At 55.1% G+C, this 18,866-nt stretch overlaps 1 protein-coding gene across 3 annotated transcripts in view; it reads right to left on the bottom strand.

The window, feature by feature from the left end:
- HS1BP3 (HCLS1 binding protein 3) overlaps nt 1-18,866 on the bottom strand; it is a 76,157-nt gene that overhangs the window by 4,995 nt on the left and 52,296 nt on the right. For all 3 annotated transcript variants that reach the window (XR_012785761.1, XM_075557064.1, XM_075557062.1), the window contains exons 5-6: nt 8,955-9,115; nt 7,506-7,641 (exon numbers count right to left, since the gene is read on the bottom strand). Coding sequence is in view for 2 of the 3 variants with exons in the window: in XM_075557064.1 (XP_075413179.1) it covers nt 7,506-7,641; nt 8,955-9,115 (297 nt within the window). In the remaining variant the exon portion in view is untranslated. The remainder of the gene's footprint in view (nt 1-7,505; nt 7,642-8,954; nt 9,116-18,866) is intronic.

The following is an 18,866-nucleotide window of genomic DNA, read 5'->3' as shown; positions in this document are numbered from 1 at the left end:
TTATTGAAATCCAAATGAAGGCTGAGCATGATAGTGGAACAAGAGGAAAGTAAAAGGAAATAGAGGAAAGAACTAGGAGGCAAAGGACATTTATAGAGGTCTAAATATAGGCATGTACATATGTAAATATACTTATATATTATGATGGGGAAATAGATCTATGTGCATATATTTATAGACTTTGTAGTAAGGTAATAGATGGACATTAGGCCTCTACTCAAGCAATTCCTCAATGCAAGAACACTTTGTTCTACTAAACAGGCTTTCCATGATGTTCACCTTCCCAACACAATCCCTGAAGACAAAGTGGGTACATAAGCAAATGTGGTGGAGAAAGTTGATGGTGGCCGGCTATCAAAAGATATAGCCTCTGGGGTCTTAAAGGCTTGAAGATAAACAATTGACCATCTACCTGAGAAGCAAAAAAGCAGACATGGAATAAACACACCAGGCTGTGTGATCAGGAGGTGTTGATGGGATTAGGTACCAGGCATCAAAGAACAAAAAATATCATTGTGAATGAGGAGGGATGTGAAGTGGGGTCCTAAAGCCCATCTGTAAGCAAGTGGACATCCCCTTACAGAACGATTGCAGGGAGGAGACAGACCAGTCAGGGTGCAGTATAGCACCGATGAAACATAACAACTTTCCTCTAGTTCTCAAATGCTTCCTCTCTCCCACTATTGTGATCCCAATTTTATCTTATAAATCCAACTAGACTAGAGGATGTACACTGGTACGGATAAGAGCTGGAAACACAGGGAGTCCAGGACAGATAAACTCCTCAGGACCAATAACAGTAGCAATAACATGAGGCTAAACAGAAGGTGGGGTAGAAAGAGGGAACTGATCACAAAAATCTACATATCAACCCCTCCCTGGGGGAAAACAGAAAAGTGGGTGAATAGTTGAGATGTCAGACAGTGTAAGACATGACAAAATAATAACTTAGAAATTATCAAGGGCTCGTGAGGGAGGGGAAATGGGGAGGGAGGGAAAAAATGAGCTGATACCAAGGGCTCAAGTAGAAAGAAATTGTTTTGAGAATGATGATGGCAACAAGTGTACAAATATACTTGACACAATGGATGTATATGGATTATGATAAGAGTTCTATGAGCCCCCAATAAAACAATTTAAAAAGAAGATTCCAGAAGATGCCGAAATTCAGTTGACCAATCTTTCTAGTAGGAGATGTATTTATCTATTTAGGTAAATCATTGTTGCAGTAGATTCCAAATGCACTGAATAAGGCACAATCGATCAAAACAAAGGCAGCCTTCTTTTACCATTTTATACTATTGGGAAAGATCCTGCCATTTGCCAAGTACCAGCCGGCTCGATCCCCTCCCTTCATATAACCCACTATGCCCACGGGGCTGATGATGCTATGCGTGGACCTCATAGACAAGACTCAATGCCATGGAGTCAATGCCGACTCATAGCGACCCTTTGGGACAGGGCAGAGCTGCCCCTATCCTATGAGTTTCCAAGGCTGGAACCCTTTCTGGGAATAGAAAGCCCCGTCTTTCTCCCGCAGAGCGGCTAGTCGTTAAGAACTATGCATAACCACTATGCCCCCAAGGTGGATTTCCTAGAGGCAGCATGAATAGTTGCGTGCACACACACCGGCCGCTTGTGCGTCTATTACCACCAAACACGGTCCCTTCTGCAGAAGCATCATTAATCCTCTTCTGAGGTTCTTGGGTTTTTCTCCTAGCATGTTGGCAAGGCCCGGTTGCCCCTAGCAGCACTGACCAGTGCTTTGTTTCCCAATAACATCTCAGCAGCAGACCCACTGCCGTGGTGATTATCTGGTAAACATGAAAGCAGTAACCAGGATACCGTCATGAGACGTCCAATACTGGGTGTTGTAACTCTCTGCCTACACAAAGAGATCTCAAAGTGGAAACGCTGCCAGTCTCACTTTCACAAAGCACCTTCACCAAAATTCCCGACTTTATTATTTAGTTGAATGGTACGTTCCGCAGTGGATGCGTTCCCTACAATGGTGTCACCACTTCGTGGAGGGAGGACTGCTGTTTTCGTGTAGACACTGACATGCGGAAAGCAGCCTGACTTTGTACAGTCTGTGTTCGACGTAGCTTGTGAATCTCATGAAGATGAAGGTGTTTGCTCCAGCCTCATTAGTCTCAGTGCCAGGAAGCATGAGGGCTTCAGCAAATGGACAGTGACCTGTAATCTATCTGCCTTTTCCAGTGGCCCCAGATAAGCGAACCCAGAACCTTCTGGATGGCCCTATCGGTAACCTCCATCCATGAAGTGTTCAAGCTTCGTGGCATTTCCCCCTCCATTTGGTGATGATAAGAAGCCAGAGGCACTGTACGTCACATCTCCTGCGATATGGATTGAACAGTTTGGGAAAAATGACTCCAAGCTTGATTTATGGGTAAAAGGACAGCACAGAAAATATAGAAGACGGGGCAGGGGAAGGGCGGGAGGAGCTGACACCAAGGGCTCATTAGAAAATAAATGTCAAAAAATAAAAAAGAAATGTCTAGAAAAAAATGATGGCAACATATGTACAAATGTGCTTGACAAAGTTGATGTATGGATTGTTACACAGCTGTAAGAGCCCTCAATAAAATGTTTTTGAAAACAAAAAAAAGATTTCCAAGCAAAGAGGCCAAGTGTGCATGGACCAAGTAAGAGGCAGGTGTTGAAGGGTCTCAGCACACGTGTACTTCTTAGTCTCAATTATTCATAACTAAGATTAAGGCGTAGATCGCTCCTATATAAAGACCTGTACCGTTTGGGGGACTTACAATCAGCATCAACAAATCTAAGTGCAGACATGCATCAACTCAGACCCAAGCAGCAACATACAGGCATGAAAACACGGGCGTACTCATGACCATGCTAAACACATGGGTGACCCAGCATTTCCACATCCAGTAACTTATTTCATAAACCCAGACCACTGCCTGATGGTGGGTGGGAAACTGGGGCTTGCTCTGGGCAACATGGCTGGCACTCTGAGGAGCGGGATTTGAACCTGAGTGTATCTGCCTTCCTGGGAGCCTCTTATGCGTGGAAGCCCCTTCTGTACCAGGTTACAGTTAACATAGGTTCCCTGGCCCCTTTTATGCGGAGGTCACAGCTCCTGTGGACACTCTAAAACCTTACTGCATCTGTAGTAGCAGGCAGCCCCAACTGACAATGCTGGGCCGGAGGCTGTGGGGACCAACCCAGACCCTGCCTCCCTGGGGAAGACCTGCCCTCAGGCCACTGTGGTCCCTAACGTCTGCATTCTCAGCAGGGGCTGAAATCTGGGTCAAGATTCAGAACACTTCGTGCTCTTGGCCCTCCACCGAGGCCAGTCCAGTCTAGGGTGTGTTAAGTCTGGGGGCCTCTTAGTCATTAGAAACAATCACCAGAGAAGGACCTACAGAGCTCTGGGGCCACACAGGGCCCTTCCCCTGGCTGCCTCAGTGTTCCTATCAATTCAGGAACACCACAGCACCCATAACTCTAAGATCAACTGGGCCAGGGCATGCGTGTCCTCACCTCGCTGGGCAGGGAGGGAGGGGAGTGGGACTCCTCAGCTTAAAACGGGGCTGAAGGGGAACCCCAGCTCACGTGCCTGTCCTAGGGGCCCAACCTCTCACCGGCGTGGTGGGGGGATGGTCCAATGATGCCATCCCGGAGGCTAAGGCAGTCGAGTGGGCCATTCCCATGCAAACCCCCTGGGCCAATGCTGGAAACCCTGAGCGGTGGACTCTCCCAAGCTTCCTAGACCAGCAGCCAGCAGAAAATCCAGACAGACACTGCCCACCCCCAGGCAGAGGTCCTCCTGTGCTAAGTGGGTGTCTGAGCAGGCAAAAGTCGGTACCGCTGGGGATGGGTTAGGAGGGTCGACTAGCTGTGGGTGGGAGACTGGAGATGGCCTTGGGCAGCCTACTGGGTGTCTCCAAGCCTCGGTTACCAGGCTATAAAAACGGGGATGACAGTTGACAGCCAGAAAGCCCAGGTTCTGCCTCACTCTGCCTCCTGCATCGGAGGGCCCCGGGGCCATGCCACCTCCTTAGTGTCTGTAAACTTGGGGTCATTCCTGCTCTGCCGACCGCACATGAATTCCTATAAGGATCAAATAAAATAACCAACCGAAAGTGCTTTACAAATGTAAGGGATACGGCCTGTATTGATTTTCTCCTGAAAGCTGCCATGTGTGGAACAGACATGCATAAAACATGAAGGCCCAGCAGCCTCCGCCCCTCCTCTCAGGGCCGCACAGGAGGAAGGGAAGGCGGGGGGGGGGGGGGGGGGGCGAGGGAGGATGCGTCCAGCCGAAAAGGCCCCAGAGAAGCGGGAAAGGTTTCCTGGAGGAACTGGGCCTTTTCAAGTTGGGCCTGACACCAACACTGGGGCGCGAGGAAGCAGCACAGAGCAGGGGCTGGAGAGGAGGCTGAGACCCAGGCAGGCATCCCAGGGCAGCAGAACTGGGAGGGCCGGGCCAGCTCCCACGGCAACAGGACTGGGTAGGGAATCCAGAGGTCAAAAAGGGTGGATCCCCTGCACTGGGGCCTGTATGAGGCTGGCAGGAGGGTGGCAGTACCCAGCACAGTACTTCAGCTTCCGCTTCTGGCAGGAGAGGCTGCCCAACAGGGATCACCTGCGATGGGGTCCCAGGTCTCCCCACCAGATTCTGGGCTGACTTCTTCCCATGAGCAAGGGCACGCAAGAGTGAGCACGGAAAGCCTGCTCGGCCTGCAGACAGACATCGGCCAGCCTGAGCTGTGCTACACAGAGAGGTGACATGGGAGGCTTCATTCTGTGGTCGCCCAACTGTGGTGGAGCTGGCCCAAGCCCACCCAGGGAGGTCCCTCAGGAGGCAGCCTTGGGGATCTGCTGGCAGAAAGCCACAGTGTTGAAGGCTCTGTGGGGCAGCTTTCCTCTGGGCACCCACGGGGTGGCTCGCCATGAGTTGGAATCACTTAGATGGAGATGTACAACCGGGGGATGGACGGGGGGAGGTTAGCCAGGGGGAGACCCAGGTCCCACCGCCAAGCAGCAGTGCCACCCTGCCCTCTTCCCTGCATGTTCTCCACTGGGGGCTGGGGTGGAGTCCCAGGAGAAAGTCCAGGAATCGGAGCCTCATGCTGGGGCTCATAGGAGAATAGAGCAGCAGCTAAAAGCTGCGTCCCGTGTCCAGATTTGAGCTGCGAGGCAGAGCCATGGGTGGCCTTTTAGAGGTAATTTGCTGGGGCGGGAGGTGTGGAGTATGGTGGCCAGCCACAGTGGGAAGGGGTGGGGGGGTCCTGCTCAGCATATGGGGGCTGCAAGGGCTCCTCCTTTTCAGAATTTTATTTCCTTTGGGGGTGGGGGGGCGTGTCTCTGAGCCACAATGAGGAAACGGTGCCACAAATCCAAGGTGATCTGGAATTCTCCCCTCTTCCAGTCCCGGCTTGGGGGAGGTCAACCATCCAAGGGACGGAGGGGGCTCTGAAGTTCTGTCCCTGCTGAGGTTCCCACCTGGAGGCCGCTCAGATGCCAAGTGTTGCTGGTCACACCACTGCACAGCCCCTCAGGGCGGCCAGAATGAAGGAGCGGTGAGCGCACAAATGAGTGTGCGCGCGTGCGTGTGAATGAAGATTAGAACACTTTCCTTAGTTTTAGGGAAGCCCACCCCTTGCCCGGACAGTCACCAAGTAGACAGAAAACAAACAGAACATGGTTCTTGCTCTTGGGAAACTCATTCTCTCTTCACAGATGTCTCTGAGAGGTCAAGGCCGGGGGACAACAGGGGGTCAGCGCTGTGGATGCCAGTGGGTGTCACAAAGGGAGGTGGCCCAGGGGTCAGGGTCAGCAAGGGCACACAATGCTGAGCGGAGCCTCCACCTTGAGTGAGCCCCTGCCATGTGCGGAAGGTCCGGGAAGTCACCGCCCGGCCCCATCTGGCCTCGGGAGCCTTCTAGAGGCGGCGTCTCTGCCATGGCCCCGGGCCTGAGTCACGCACACAGGACATGGTCCGTACGTGTTGTCCTGCTGCTTTCGCAGGTAGCGGAGCCTCCGGGCCCAGAGCCCTGGAATTGGCACAGGCTCCCTGGGCTGGGTGTGTTCGCCTGGCCTGCCTCTCCCCCTGGGGGGTGACCTGTTTCTCCTTGCCTGGGCCTCAGTTTCCCCCCTAATGAGAGGAACATGATCATGCTGAGTCCTGCCAGCCTGGCAGGATGTCGGGAAGGAGCACACTCGAAGAGAGCGAACAGATGCCCGGGGCCACGGGGAGATGTAAATACCAGAAGCCACTGTCGTGGCTCAGGCTCGGCGGGCACTTAAGGGCTGTCTAATCGGCCGTGTCTGCTAACGAGGGGTGCAGATGACAGCCTTGGGGGACGGCACACCTCGGCGCCACGGAGATGGTTCTTGGAAAGCAACAGCCGGGCTTCCAGTAATTCGCCCTGCATCCTGGTGACGCACACGTGGAGTGGACGTGTGTGACACGAGCCGGAGGAGACAACTGTGGACTGGGGGAGCCTGATGCGGCCCCAGGCAGGGGAGGCAGGTCTCCCAGCCTCCTCGCCCACAAGTGTGGGGCGTCCCCAGCTCATGCTGCACACACAGAGGTGGGGCACACCAGGACTGAGGCAAGCGCCCTGGGGTTCCATGCCTGGCAGTGGCGCTTGGTAGTGGGTGGGCTGGGGCAGTGTAGCGCTCCCTCACTCAGTGAGGGACGCTGAGGCGGCCTGCTGGAGCTGCCAATGGTCTGTGTTTGACTACTCCCTGAAGGGCAGCAGTCAAACCCACCCAGGGGTGCCAGAGAAGCAAGACCTGGAGATCTGCTTCCATAAACATTACAGCCTGTGTGAGAACCCTGTGGGGCCGTTCCACTCTGTGAGCACCCAGGGGTGCTACGTATTGGAATCGGTGGGACGGTTAACCGGTCAGCTTCTGGGCTCTTCAGGGGATGGTTATAAAGATCAAGTTGTCCCTGGTTGAAACAAACAATTTGGACTCAGCTGCTAACTTAACTGAAAGGCTGGCGGGTCGAATCCATCCTGCGGCACCACGGAAGCAAGGCCTGGCAACCCACTTCAGGACGGTTGTGCCATGAAAAACCCTGGGGCACCGCTGTCCTCTGGCACACATGGGGCCACACTGTCTGTCTGCCCCCGCCCCGTGAGTCACGTGTTACTGGGAGGCCCTTCTATTCATTCCCAATCCAGCAGACGGCAGTCACACCTGCTCGTGGAATTGTGTAATTCAATTCCTCTCATATTGAATTCATGTAGGAGCGTGAACAGACAAACACTCCCAGGAGCATGAAGGGCAGGCCAGCATGCATTCTCTTGTTCTGAAAGGTACTGAGCTACTCTGGGTGGTGATCCTCCCCCGACTCCCCTAGTTGCCTCTTGTACCCCAAGGGCCTACATCTCTTCCCTCTGAAGCTGGGCTGGAGAACCTCCCCAGAACCAGGACAGGGAAGCCTCTGCAGGGGTCCCTGGGCTCAGCCAGGCACCAGTGGAGCCCTGCTCGAGCAGGCTTACCTGAAGAGCTCCTTGGAGGCATCCCTGGGGTCCAGTCTAGACATGGAGCGTCCGGTTTCATGGGCGGCTGGCAGCAACAAGGGGTCACCCAAGGGTACGGCCCCGCCAAGGTCAGGATCGTCAAACAGCTTCAGGGCTGCAGAGGAGGTAGCAGCTGAGGGTCAGAGCAGGCCTGGCCAGGTTTCAGCTGTCAGGGTACGGGTGGGGGCGGGGGACTGCCTGGCACAACCAGGAAAGAACAGGCCAGGGGCATGGTAGCTTACACAAGAACCAGAAGGGGGTTGTTGGGGGATGGGAGGCTCACCCAGGGTCACCTCTCAGGCTCGGCCCTCCCTATACTGTGGCTTTACTCCCAGTGTCAGGCCTTCCGTCTGCACCCCACAACTGCTTTCAAGTCAAACAGCTGTTTGTTTCCTGTGCCAAGCACCTCCGGCTCCTATCCCACTGGTGTCTCTTAACTCACCTCCTACCGCCATACTCCAGCCATCAAGAGTATGCCAGCCCTGGGGGCCACTGTGCAGGGACAGTGATGGGCAGACCTGCTCTGACTGCAGCCCTGCCATCTCCTCCCAGGCGCCTAAGCTCTGCGTGCCCCCCCCCCACCCGGAGCTGCTCAGAGCTGCCCTCAATGGAAGCTGACCACTGTCCTCTTTCCTGCAGCTTACTCCCCAAGAGGATCCTGCCTGAGAGCCCCATCCTGTGATCCAGCCCCATCCTGTGAAGTCAGCCCTCCCTCGGGTGGCTCTGCCCAGGTCTTGCCCAGGTGACACCAGCTGGGACAGCCCGTGCATCCATCTTCTCTAAGGTCAGAGCGGTGAGCAGGTTTTGGTGTTCCCTGAGGTTTGCTCAACTAATGAGGGACATCGACATCCCACGGAGGAGCGACGTGGCCGAGGGCTTGGAGAAGCAGGCCCAGGGAACTCCCAGAATTCCAAGGCTGCTTGATGCCCCTCTGTTCACTTCTGCATAGAATCTGCCGTGGGTGTCTGTGTAGACGACACTCGCTTTTCACGGTGCTACAGTTCCACAGAGGTTCCAGTGTGCTGGGGGCTAGAGCTATACCCACGTCTGCCATGCATTGGCTGGAAGCCGCTGCCGACAGCAGGGCGGATGTGCTGTCCCACTAAGCACAATCTGCGTCTCTCAAAGCAACACAGGAATCCCTCCTGACCTCCCAGAGAGGGCCAGCAGACACAACGCTGCTGCTGGTGGTGGTCACGGGGTCGATTCCAGTCCACGGCGACCCTGTGTGTGTGGAGAACTGCTCAGACCTAGCATGGTCCAGTGCGTGGGGGAAACCAGGTGTGTGGTGAGACTTATCCAGAGCCTGTGCTCTCTCTACAGGAGACGGAGGAGACGCCCAGCCCAGTGCGCGTGGGCAGGGCCGGTCCTGTGCACAGACTGGGGTGGGCACAGAACTGACCCCAGGAGCAAAAGGGCTGTACTCACGGTCTCTGAGGGACACTCCCTCCGTGGGACCCTGTGGGGAGAGCATCTTGCTGGGGCCGAAGAGCCCCTCATCTGGGTCCACTTCCTCATCAAAGATGGTGAGTCGGGGTGCAGGCTTGGGCTTGGGGGCCACTTCAAGGTGTTTCTTGGGTTTCTTGGAGCTGAGAACCAGAAAAGACACACAGCTTGGACTTATCCCAAGAGCTCAACCAGCCCAGCACGAGTGGCCTGGTCAGACCCACACACACGGTAGGGTGGGGGCGGGGAGGTGTGTGGCCTGGTCAGACCCACACACAGAGAGGGGGAGAGGTGTGTGTGTGTGTGTGTGTGTGTGTGTGTTGGACTCTGAGGACCCCAGGGAAATCTGAGGGCACAAGAGCAGTCATCATCCTGCATGCTGGGAGACCACCACACAGAGAGGGCGTCCTAGCGAGGAAGTCAGGAAGTTTGAGCTTGCACCGAGGAAAAGCTTTCTGACCACCTAGCCAGGGAAGGGGCGGCACCTCCCTGATGGGTGGCTGGGACCACACGCTGTGCCAGGGGGGCACCGCAGGCAGGGTGGGCAGCCCACACGGGCCTGCGAGGTCACAGCGCGCGCTCTCCTCCCCCAGGCTGGATGGAGGGCCCCGATGGATGGAGCACTGTCTGAGGTCAGGTTCCACGGCCCCTGCAGGCCTTTCAGGAGCCTGGGGCTGCATCTGAGGGCACAAGCGCTGCGTTCAGATGCAGCACACAGGCTGTCACCTCGCACTTGCTCCGCACACACACAGCCGCCTCTCCTCGACAGGCATCACCTCTGGGAATCAGGCGAACTCTGCTTTTCAGTAGTCACTTGAGCTTTGCAGGGTCCACTCAGCAAACCTGGTCTCCTTCAGAATGAACGTGGGTGACCATAAAGGACCCCCATCACCCCACCCCACCCCACTGCTGCTCTCAACACCAAGTCCTACTCAGACTGCCCAGGCCCTATGCTGGGCTGCACACAGCTGTAGGAGAGCTGGGAGGGACAGGGGGGCAGTTTTGGGAGAGATGGGAGGGCTATATCTCTCGACAGGGGTAGGGGTGGGCTCAATAATATGTGCACATGTAAAAGCTATGGAGTTGAACAATTGCAATGCGGGCAAATCACTGCAAACCCCCTACAGCCATTGGGTCACTACCAACTCAGTTACAGGGCAGAGGACAACGGTTCCCTAGGGTTTCCCAGGCTGTAAACAGTGAGCGTTTCTCCCGTGCAGAGGCACCAAGGCATCCGGCACAGAGACCCACTGCCATCCAGGTGACTGACGCCTCCTGACCCTACGAGACAGAGGACTGTTCCCCCGGGTTTCTGAGGCTGTTTCCTACGTGTTCCTCTGTAGAAAGAGAGGCTGTGTCCAAAGTGCCAACTTGTCTGGTTAGCAGGGCAGCACGTAACCCACGGTGCCCCCAGGGCTCCAAACCACCCGCCCCAAAAGTTGTCGCGAGTGTGCAAGTAGAACCCTGCTCCTGGGGGTTGTCAATGGCTGCTTTTACTAATGGAGATCACCAAGCCTCGCTTCTCTGGCCCCCCTGCTCTCTCGCAATCCTCACAGGGAGTCTGTACGGCAGGGCAGAACCGCGCCTGGGGGCTTCTGGGTCTGTAACTCCTCATGGGAGTCAACAGCTTCATGTTTCTCCCGTGGCATAGCTGGTGGTTTCGAACTACTCACCTTGTGGTTCCCAGACCACGGCGGAGGACTAACAGCCCCCTAAGCTTTCAGATAGCCCCAAAGCGCATTAATCATTTGTGCAGCCAGCCCAGGGACTCCAGGGCTTAGGTTCCCAAGCTTATTGGGTTAGGAAAAAAAAATTACTCAATAACCACCCCCTCCCCTCCGCATTGAAAAACCTTTGTACTGCATTCCCTAATCCAGGAATAAGTGTAAGTATCTGCTTTTGCAGTCCTCCCCCCCCCCCCCCAACCCGCGACCATTCCCGTGCCTCTCTGGGGGCGGTATCACCCACTTTGGGAAACAAAAACAACAGATGAAACTTTATTATTTCCAGTCATCGAATCCCTGCTGTTGGTGCCCGCACTGCCCAGTTTAAGGTTCTCGCTAACAGCTAGAATAGCCAGTTTACTGGAATCGGTGAGTTTCCGCGCCCGTCTGCCTGCCAGGCACTTCCAGCGGGCTGAGGTCACCGTCTGAGCTCCGAGTTGCAACATTATGGGCAAAAGTGCATTGAGGGGGCTGCTCCTGCCCTAACTAACAATACAGATTAACCAGGCGCAGATAAAAATAGCAGCCCAGCCTGGGGTAGTAGACTAGAAAGGCAGGAGGAACAGCCCTTCCACGGTCTGCACGGACTAGTCGGCTACGCTCCCAGGCTCCCTGCACCTAAGCTGGCCCCATCGTGCTGGAAGGATGCAGCGTGGAGCACTCCTCCCTGCTCTGGGCTGAATCCCAGCTGGAGGCTCGCTGCCCAAGGCTAGTCTGTCCCATAATAAACGCAGAGAGGCCAAGTGTTTCTCTAAGGCCACACCATGGACAAGAGACAGGGCTAGGGCTGGCACTGGGTGCCCATCCCACTCACAGTCCTTCCCTCACAACCAGGGGCAGGAAGCACAGTGGGGATGCGTTGGGGTCTTAACTGCAAGGCCAGCAGTTTGACCCCACGAGGGGAGTGCGCTGGATAGCACAGCCCGTGTTTGCTCAGGGATCATGATCACGGTCCTTGGGAAGTGGCTGCCCAAGAGAGGTCAACCCTCCCCCACCCCACCCACCCCCTCGCACACATACCCAGGGCCTGAGTAGTCAGACGTGGCCCCAAGACTTGCTAAGCCGGAGACCCCAGGGGCCACTGAAGCTGGGCATGCCTGGGATCTGCTGTGGAATCTAATCATAGGTAGGGGATGGGAACCACTCACCAGCCGGGTCTCTCTGTCCTTCAGTGCCAGGGACCCCTACTGCAGACACCCGCAGGCCCCTGTTTGTGGGCTTGGCAGAGCCTGCAGCCCCTACCTCCACGGCAGGGCTCCAGGGTCAACATCGCAGGATCACACCAGCAAATGGGCCGGTGGGGCAGGGGAGCGTAAGAGCTGCCCTTCCCCACCCCCCACGGGCTCCCCATTCCTTACGGATTGGAGGGAGCAGGTGCAGAACAAAGGAACAAGCAGGAACACACGTGCTGCAGGGCCTGCCAGGCCTCCCTCTTAGGGCACGGAGAAAGCTCCTTTCAGAGGGGACTTGGAGCCACGGGTGTCTCCCTGGAAAACTTGAGAGATCCCCGTCTTCCTGAACTGAAATCTCAGGAGTCGGGGGCCCACAGAGGGAGAAGGGTGAGGTGTTCTACTCCCAGAGGAGTGACCGACTTGGAAACCCACCAGGCCGGGTCCATCCTGCCCTACAGGCTCGCCCTCAGTCAGAATGGACTCGGGGACAGCGAGTTTGTTTTTTTCCAGGGGCCCGCAGGGCTGCTTGGCATACCCTCCCCTCCCGGCCACAACCCCCATCACAGGAGGAGACAAAGAACGGGCAGGAAAGAGGGAGCCATGGAGTCTTCCGGACTCCAAATGTTCACTCTCCTGGGACTCAGCGAGCACCTGGCTCAGCAGAGCCAGGTGCTCAATAAATGATGAATGGGGAGAAGACGGACAGAATGGGGGGTGGGGGTGGCTAGATAAGGGGACAACACCGCTCTGATCCAGGCTTCTTCCCACCTGTTCCCCTAGGAGGTGGAGGGGAGGGGGGTGTGCACAGAGAAAAGAGAGGCGGGTTCCCACATCAGCCCTAGCCACTTGGCTCGGCCGTTCTGTAAGCATCCCTCCCTTTCCTTCAGCCATTCATAAGCACCTTCTGTGACCTGGATACTCGAGACCCCTCCCACGTATCAGAACCTGTGCTGGGTGAGGAGGGCACAAGGTAAGACAGATGGCCCTCAGCCTCCAGGAACTCAGTGCCTATCAGAGGTGACAGACACGCGGTGCAGTGATGCACACAGGGACAGCTGCAACACTCCAGACGGAGCTAGCCCAGCCCAGCGGTTGGGGTGGGGGGGGGGGGCATGGCACGAGCTAGATAGGCAAAGGGCAGGACAGTGTCTTGGGTAATGGGACAGTGTTCCAGACAGAAGACCCGTAAGCCCTTCCATGAGGGCCAGTGCAGAAGGAGACGGGCGAGATTCAGCGAGAGGACTCTGGATAACGTAGACAAGAAAGCCGGTTACCAATTGCCGGCTTGGGCTCATGGTGATTCCCTGTGAGTCAGGAGAGAATGGTACCACATGGTTCCCGAACCTGGGACCTTTGGGAAGCAGGTCACCGCACCTTTCTCCCAAGGTGCCTCTGGGTAGAGTTCAACCTCGGTCAGTGGCCAAGTGCATCAACCGTCCGCACTTGAGTGCTCAGGCAGGGTGGGACAGGTAGTTCTCAGAGCCCACTCTGAGGTGGCAGGTGTCGAGAGGCAGCAGTAGCTTGCTCTGGGACTGTACCGGGGAACAGCCTAGTGAGAAAGAGGCTAGACCAGTGGTTCTCAACCTGTGGGTCGCAACCCCTTTGGGGGCTGAACAACCCTTTCACAGGGGGGTCGCCCAATTCATAACAGTAGCAAAATGACAGTGATGAAGTAGAAATGAAAATAATTTTGGGGTTGGGGTCACCACCATGTGAGGAACTGTATGAAAGGGTTGCAGCATTAGGAAGGTTGAGAGCCACTGAACTAGACTGTTGAGACATACATGACGGCAAACCAAAACACATGGCAACTAGGTTCCCCTCCACACACGCATGGGCTCATTCCAAACACAACCCAGCAGGTAACACCGGTCTGTGGTGAGCACCTGGCTGCAGACACGGTCTCTCAGTGATACACTTGTCTTTGCCTCCGGAGTGGCCTTCAATGAAAAGTCCAATCAGTAGAGGGGTTTCCAAGGCAGTCTGCTGGGCCAGCTACATTCTGGACAGCAGACAGGCTCAGACAGTCACCATGACGTCACGGGGGCTTATGAGGAAGACTGTTAAGAAAACGGGAAACTGCACGGCGAGAAAAGGACTAGAAAGTTCTGCCAAGGAATGGTTTTCCATGCAACAAAGCACCTGCTCCTTCCTCACGGGCAGGGAGTGTTGTCCTGGCAGAACTCCGTTGAGAAGCCTTGCTCCATCCACCCTCCGGCCCGCATCTTACCCCTTCAGCCTTCTTGTTCCCCAGAACTCAAAGACCATTTGAAGAGAGCACAATTGGGTCTCCAGGATGCTGTCCTTGCGGGTGGAAAGCTAGGGGCTCCAAGAACTCCTTGGAGAAGCGTGGGGGAGATGGAAGCACTACCCTCAGAAGTGTACAGACTTAGAGGGAGGAGGGTATGCTGAGAAACAGCAGCTTCACCTTTTCGGAGTTTCAATATAAATGTTTGCGGCAGTTACGGAATCTGGTGTCAATTTGAGGATTCAGAGTGAAGGGGTGGAGTGTAGCCTGTCAATCAGGTAAAAGCTTGATGACCTCATTTGGAAATGCTAAGGAAATAGCTTGCTGGAGGCGGCACACAGGCTCACTCCCTGTGAGACCTCCCTGTGGAGAAGACACATGGAGAGAGGCTGATGGAGCCAGATCTCTGGAGCCAGAGAAGCCATGTGGAGACCGCTGCCAGCGCTGAAATGCTTCCACCACCAGGGGGGATCCACAAGATTTCCCACCCACTGGCCTGTGATCTTCCTGCATTCTGCATCATTGTATGTTTCATGAATCTGAAGAGGACTTAATAGATTGGTATCGGACATATGGGCTAGTATCGGACTTAGAGACTTGATCCAGACTGGGCTGGGATGTTTTCATCATGTACAATTGCTCTTTATATAAAGCTCTTTCTTATACACATACGAGTGTCCATGAATTTGTCTCTCTAGGCTACCGGGACTAACAATGTTTCTGTGGTTTTATAGCAACACCTTGGGCTCTACCTTCAAAGAGGCTCATGGTGAGAGCTGGAGGAAAGGGTGGGTCTAGAACACTGGTTCTCAACCTTCCTAATGCCCTGACCCTTTAATACAGTTCCTCATGTCCTGGTAACACCCCAACCATAAAATTATTTTCATTGCTACTTCATCACTGTCATTTTGCTACTGTTTTGATCAGGCGACCTCTGTGCAAGGTTCTTTCGATCTCCACAGGGGTCTTGACCCACAGGTTGAGAACCGCTGGTCTAGAAAGATGCTGGGGGGGTGGGCACCATGAATGCCTCAGGGCTATGGGGGGGCCACAAAACAAAGCACACGCGTGGGCTACCACACTAAGCCACAGGGCGCTCTGTAGCCCCCACCGTGTGCCACTCCCTCCTTGTCGCTGCACCACAGACCACGCACGCAGCCACCTGCAGGGTGTGTGTCCCAGGCCTGTGCGCCTCTGCCCACCAGCCCATCCTTTCCACGGACACAAGGTCGGTCAACTGGTGCCATGACGAAATGACCCCCGCCCCAACTCCGCCGTCATGCAAGGGAAGGCAGGTGGTGAGGGCCACTTTCAAGTAGCTAGGGGCACCTGGGGCACCAAATCATGAAGCCGGCAGCCAGGGCAGTCCTGGGGGTTAGCACAGCACAGGCTGCATGAGGCGGGCCGGGGCTCTGTGGGGCAGGTACCCGCGACCATGATTAGCATGACTGTGTGCCACGCATGCGCACGAGCGGGCCCAGCCGACAGCGCATCCCCTGCTACGCTTGTCGGATACGAGACAGCTGTCTGGGCCGGGCTGCACTCCGCAGCAGATGTGATGGCAGACAGGTCTGGCAGGCCGGGGAGCAGCCCTGCCCCGTGTGGATGGGTCCGTTCAGGTGACAGAGATTGACACGTGCGATGGAGCCAATTACTTTTCCTCTCTGTGATGGTCCCGTAAAGTCTAGCATTCATGACTGTGCTTGGTTATCGTCCCCCTTTGGGGAAATATTTTCTGGTACACTAAGAGGCAGGTTGAGGTGGGGTGTATCGTGAGTTTTCCTTACTGGAGGGTGTGAGTCAAGTCACTACCCTTTGTTCTTCCTGGGGGGGTGGGGTGGGGGGGAGATTAAAAAAAAACCTCACTGCCATTCAGTCGATTTTGACTCATAGTAACCCTACAGGCCAGAGTAGAACTGCCCCTGTGGGTTTCTGGATCTGTAAATCTTTACAAGAGTAGAAAGCCTCATCTTGCTGCCCAGGAGCAGCTGGTGGTTTTGAACTGCTGACCTCAGAGTTAGCAGTTACAACATTCAATGAGAGCCATCTCAGAAGCAAGAATATAGAGAGAAAGCCCAGCAGGATGAGGAAGAAGAGCTTTCAATGGAGTACGCTCCACATCTCGGTCTGAAGAGGCCGAGGCAGGGCCCAGAGCCACTGATGCTGTGGCTTCCTGGCCCCTGGAGATCAGGGCCCAAACCAGATGGGCTGAGGGGCAGACTGAGGACCGAGGCGAGGAAGAGCTGTGAACTACTGACGATCCTTACTATGTACACATCCGGACACACAGTGACCCGTGAACTCCCCTGACGAACCCCCATAATTTTGAGTATTGTCTGAGTGGTCCGTGTGGCCACTGATGACCACTGATGACCGAGCCGGCAAAGAAGGGGTGTGGCTTGGAACGGAGGGTTGGCGGCACACTAGGGCAGCGGTTCTCAACCTGTGGGTCACGACCTCTTGGGGGTGGTGGTGGGGTTGAACCACCCTTTCACAGGGGTCGCCTAAGACCATTGGAAAACATATATTTCCAATGGTCTTAAGAATCAAGACACTGCTCCTCTATCCATCTCTCCAGGCAAGTCTGCCCACATGCAGATACACCCACATAGGAGTACCCGGCCGAAAGACTGTTACCCATGCTACACCATGCTTCAAGACAAAATTTCATTTATTTGTCATTAGAAATAAATATTTCACAATAGAGAATGACATATCATTTTTGTGATTCATCACTATGCTTTAATTATGTTCAATTTCTAACAATAAAAATACATATTTATATGATGATTCATAACAGTAGCAAAATGACAGTTATGAAGTAGCAACAAATATAATTTTATGGTTGGGGTCACCACGACATGAGGAACTTTATTAAAGGGTCGAGGCATGAGGAAGGCTGAGAAGCACTGGACGAGGGTAAAGGAGGGTGGAGGGCGGAGGCGTGTCTCACCTCCGCTCATGGCAATAGGCACTGGACTGCTGAGGCTCCTTCTCCCTGTGTAGCCAGGGCAGGTCACAGGTGGGCCCTACACCTTGTTCACAATACGCAAGCACCTCCTCCCTTGTGCCCACCCACCCAGGGGGCCCTGCCGATGCTCCGACATGCCCACCCCTGGTGGTGGACCACTGATTGGTACTGGCTGCCTGGAACAAGAGCTCAGCACCCCCAAGGTTGCCTGCTTGCCCCACCGGGCCTTCCTCTCAGAGCCAGGCCTGCCCAGCCAGTCCTGACTCAGAGCCCCAATGGCTGTAACCACCAGCTGCCCTCCAGAGTGTGTTAGCCCAACGGGGTTGTTCTTGTCCAAGCCAAGGGGCACCTACAGGAAGTTGGAAGCTGATAAAGGCTAAAAGGGCATGCGCCAATTCAGACCCCGAGCCAGGGGGGCAGTGCACCTGAGTGGGCCCCAATCAGGCCAGATGGGCTTAATTCAGCCAATGGGGTCAACCAGCACCATCAACCATACCTCCCATTGGAAGCCCTTAAAAAAGCCTGGTCCAGGAGACCACCCTCTTTCCAGCAGCTCTGCTGTGGTCCCGGGCAGCCTGGTCTTGGTCTCTCTCTTTCTCTCTCTCTGGCCCCCACGTGGGTGCGCAGTGCCATGAGGCTGCTTGTGTTCAGTCACTTCTAGCCTTTATAAAAACCCACTTGGATCACAAACTAAGCTTCGGCGTGAATTCTTTCTTGTGCAAAGCCAAGAAGCAAGGATTTCCCACCCGAGCAATCTAAAGAGGTGCACATCAGAGGTCTCCGGCGGCAGAGAGAGGAAAGAGGGAAACCCAGGGTGTGCATAGAAGCAAGTGTGGGGGAGGGGGCACCTTCCTGAGCACTCCTTCTTTGGGAGGACTGCTCCAGGGCTGTACGGAGCTGGGGTGACTCACTCATTGACCCACCCCCCTCTCTAGCTTTATTCCCCGTGCCAAGCATGAGACAGTGGTCACCAAGTCTGGCTTCTGAGCTTCTCAAACTTGACCTGCATCCAAATTGCCTCACCCATACACCGCTGTCCAGTCCAGTGAAACTCTTGGGGACCCCACCCCCCTGGGACAGGGGACAACTGCTCCCAAGTGCTTCCTTGGATGCTCTGTGGGAACAGATGGGTTCATCTTTCTCCTGAGAGGAGCTCCTGGCAGAATCGAACGCCCACAGTTTCTGTGAGCAGTCCAGCGCCTAGAAAGATGGGGCCGCTTGTTCCCCTCCAAAGCCTTGGAAACCCTGCAGAGAATAGGCCTGCATTGGAAGAGACGAGAAGACAGTGGCTTGAGGTTGAGGCCCCGCCCAGGTTTGGCCTGGGGCCTGAGAATTTGCAATTCTGACTACAAGCTCTGGGAGACTGCAGAGTTGCCATTCCACCTCTGCATATGGGAAGCCTGGGAAGGTCCTCGGCAGCCCAGTCTCTAGGCCGGAGCCCTAGGGGCATGGTGCTTAGGTAAGCATTGGGCTGTGGACTTCAAGCATCAGCGGTTCAATCCCACCAGCAGTTCTTCCTTCCAAACCCACAGGGGCAGTTCTACTTTGAATCAGACCTGACTGGGTAGCAGTGAGTTTGGTTTCTGAGTTTAAGTACCTGGTGGCACAGAGTTGATGCACTCATCAACTGCTCCTCTGTGGGAGATGCAGCAGTCGGCTTCTGTCAGGATGCAAGGGGCAGCTGGGCTCTGTCCCAAGGGCTGCTGGGTCAGAGATGACTCCAAGGGAGGGGGCCTGCTTTGGGTTTAGGATCCCAAGAGAGATGTCATTGCTGCTCAG

Source organism: Tenrec ecaudatus, chromosome 8, assembly GCF_050624435.1.
Source record: "Tenrec ecaudatus isolate mTenEca1 chromosome 8, mTenEca1.hap1, whole genome shotgun sequence".
Classification (NCBI taxonomy): Eukaryota; Metazoa; Chordata; class Mammalia; order Afrosoricida; family Tenrecidae; genus Tenrec; species Tenrec ecaudatus.
The sequence above is the reverse complement of the archived record's forward strand: the minus strand, read 5'-3'. Positions and strand labels throughout refer to the sequence as shown.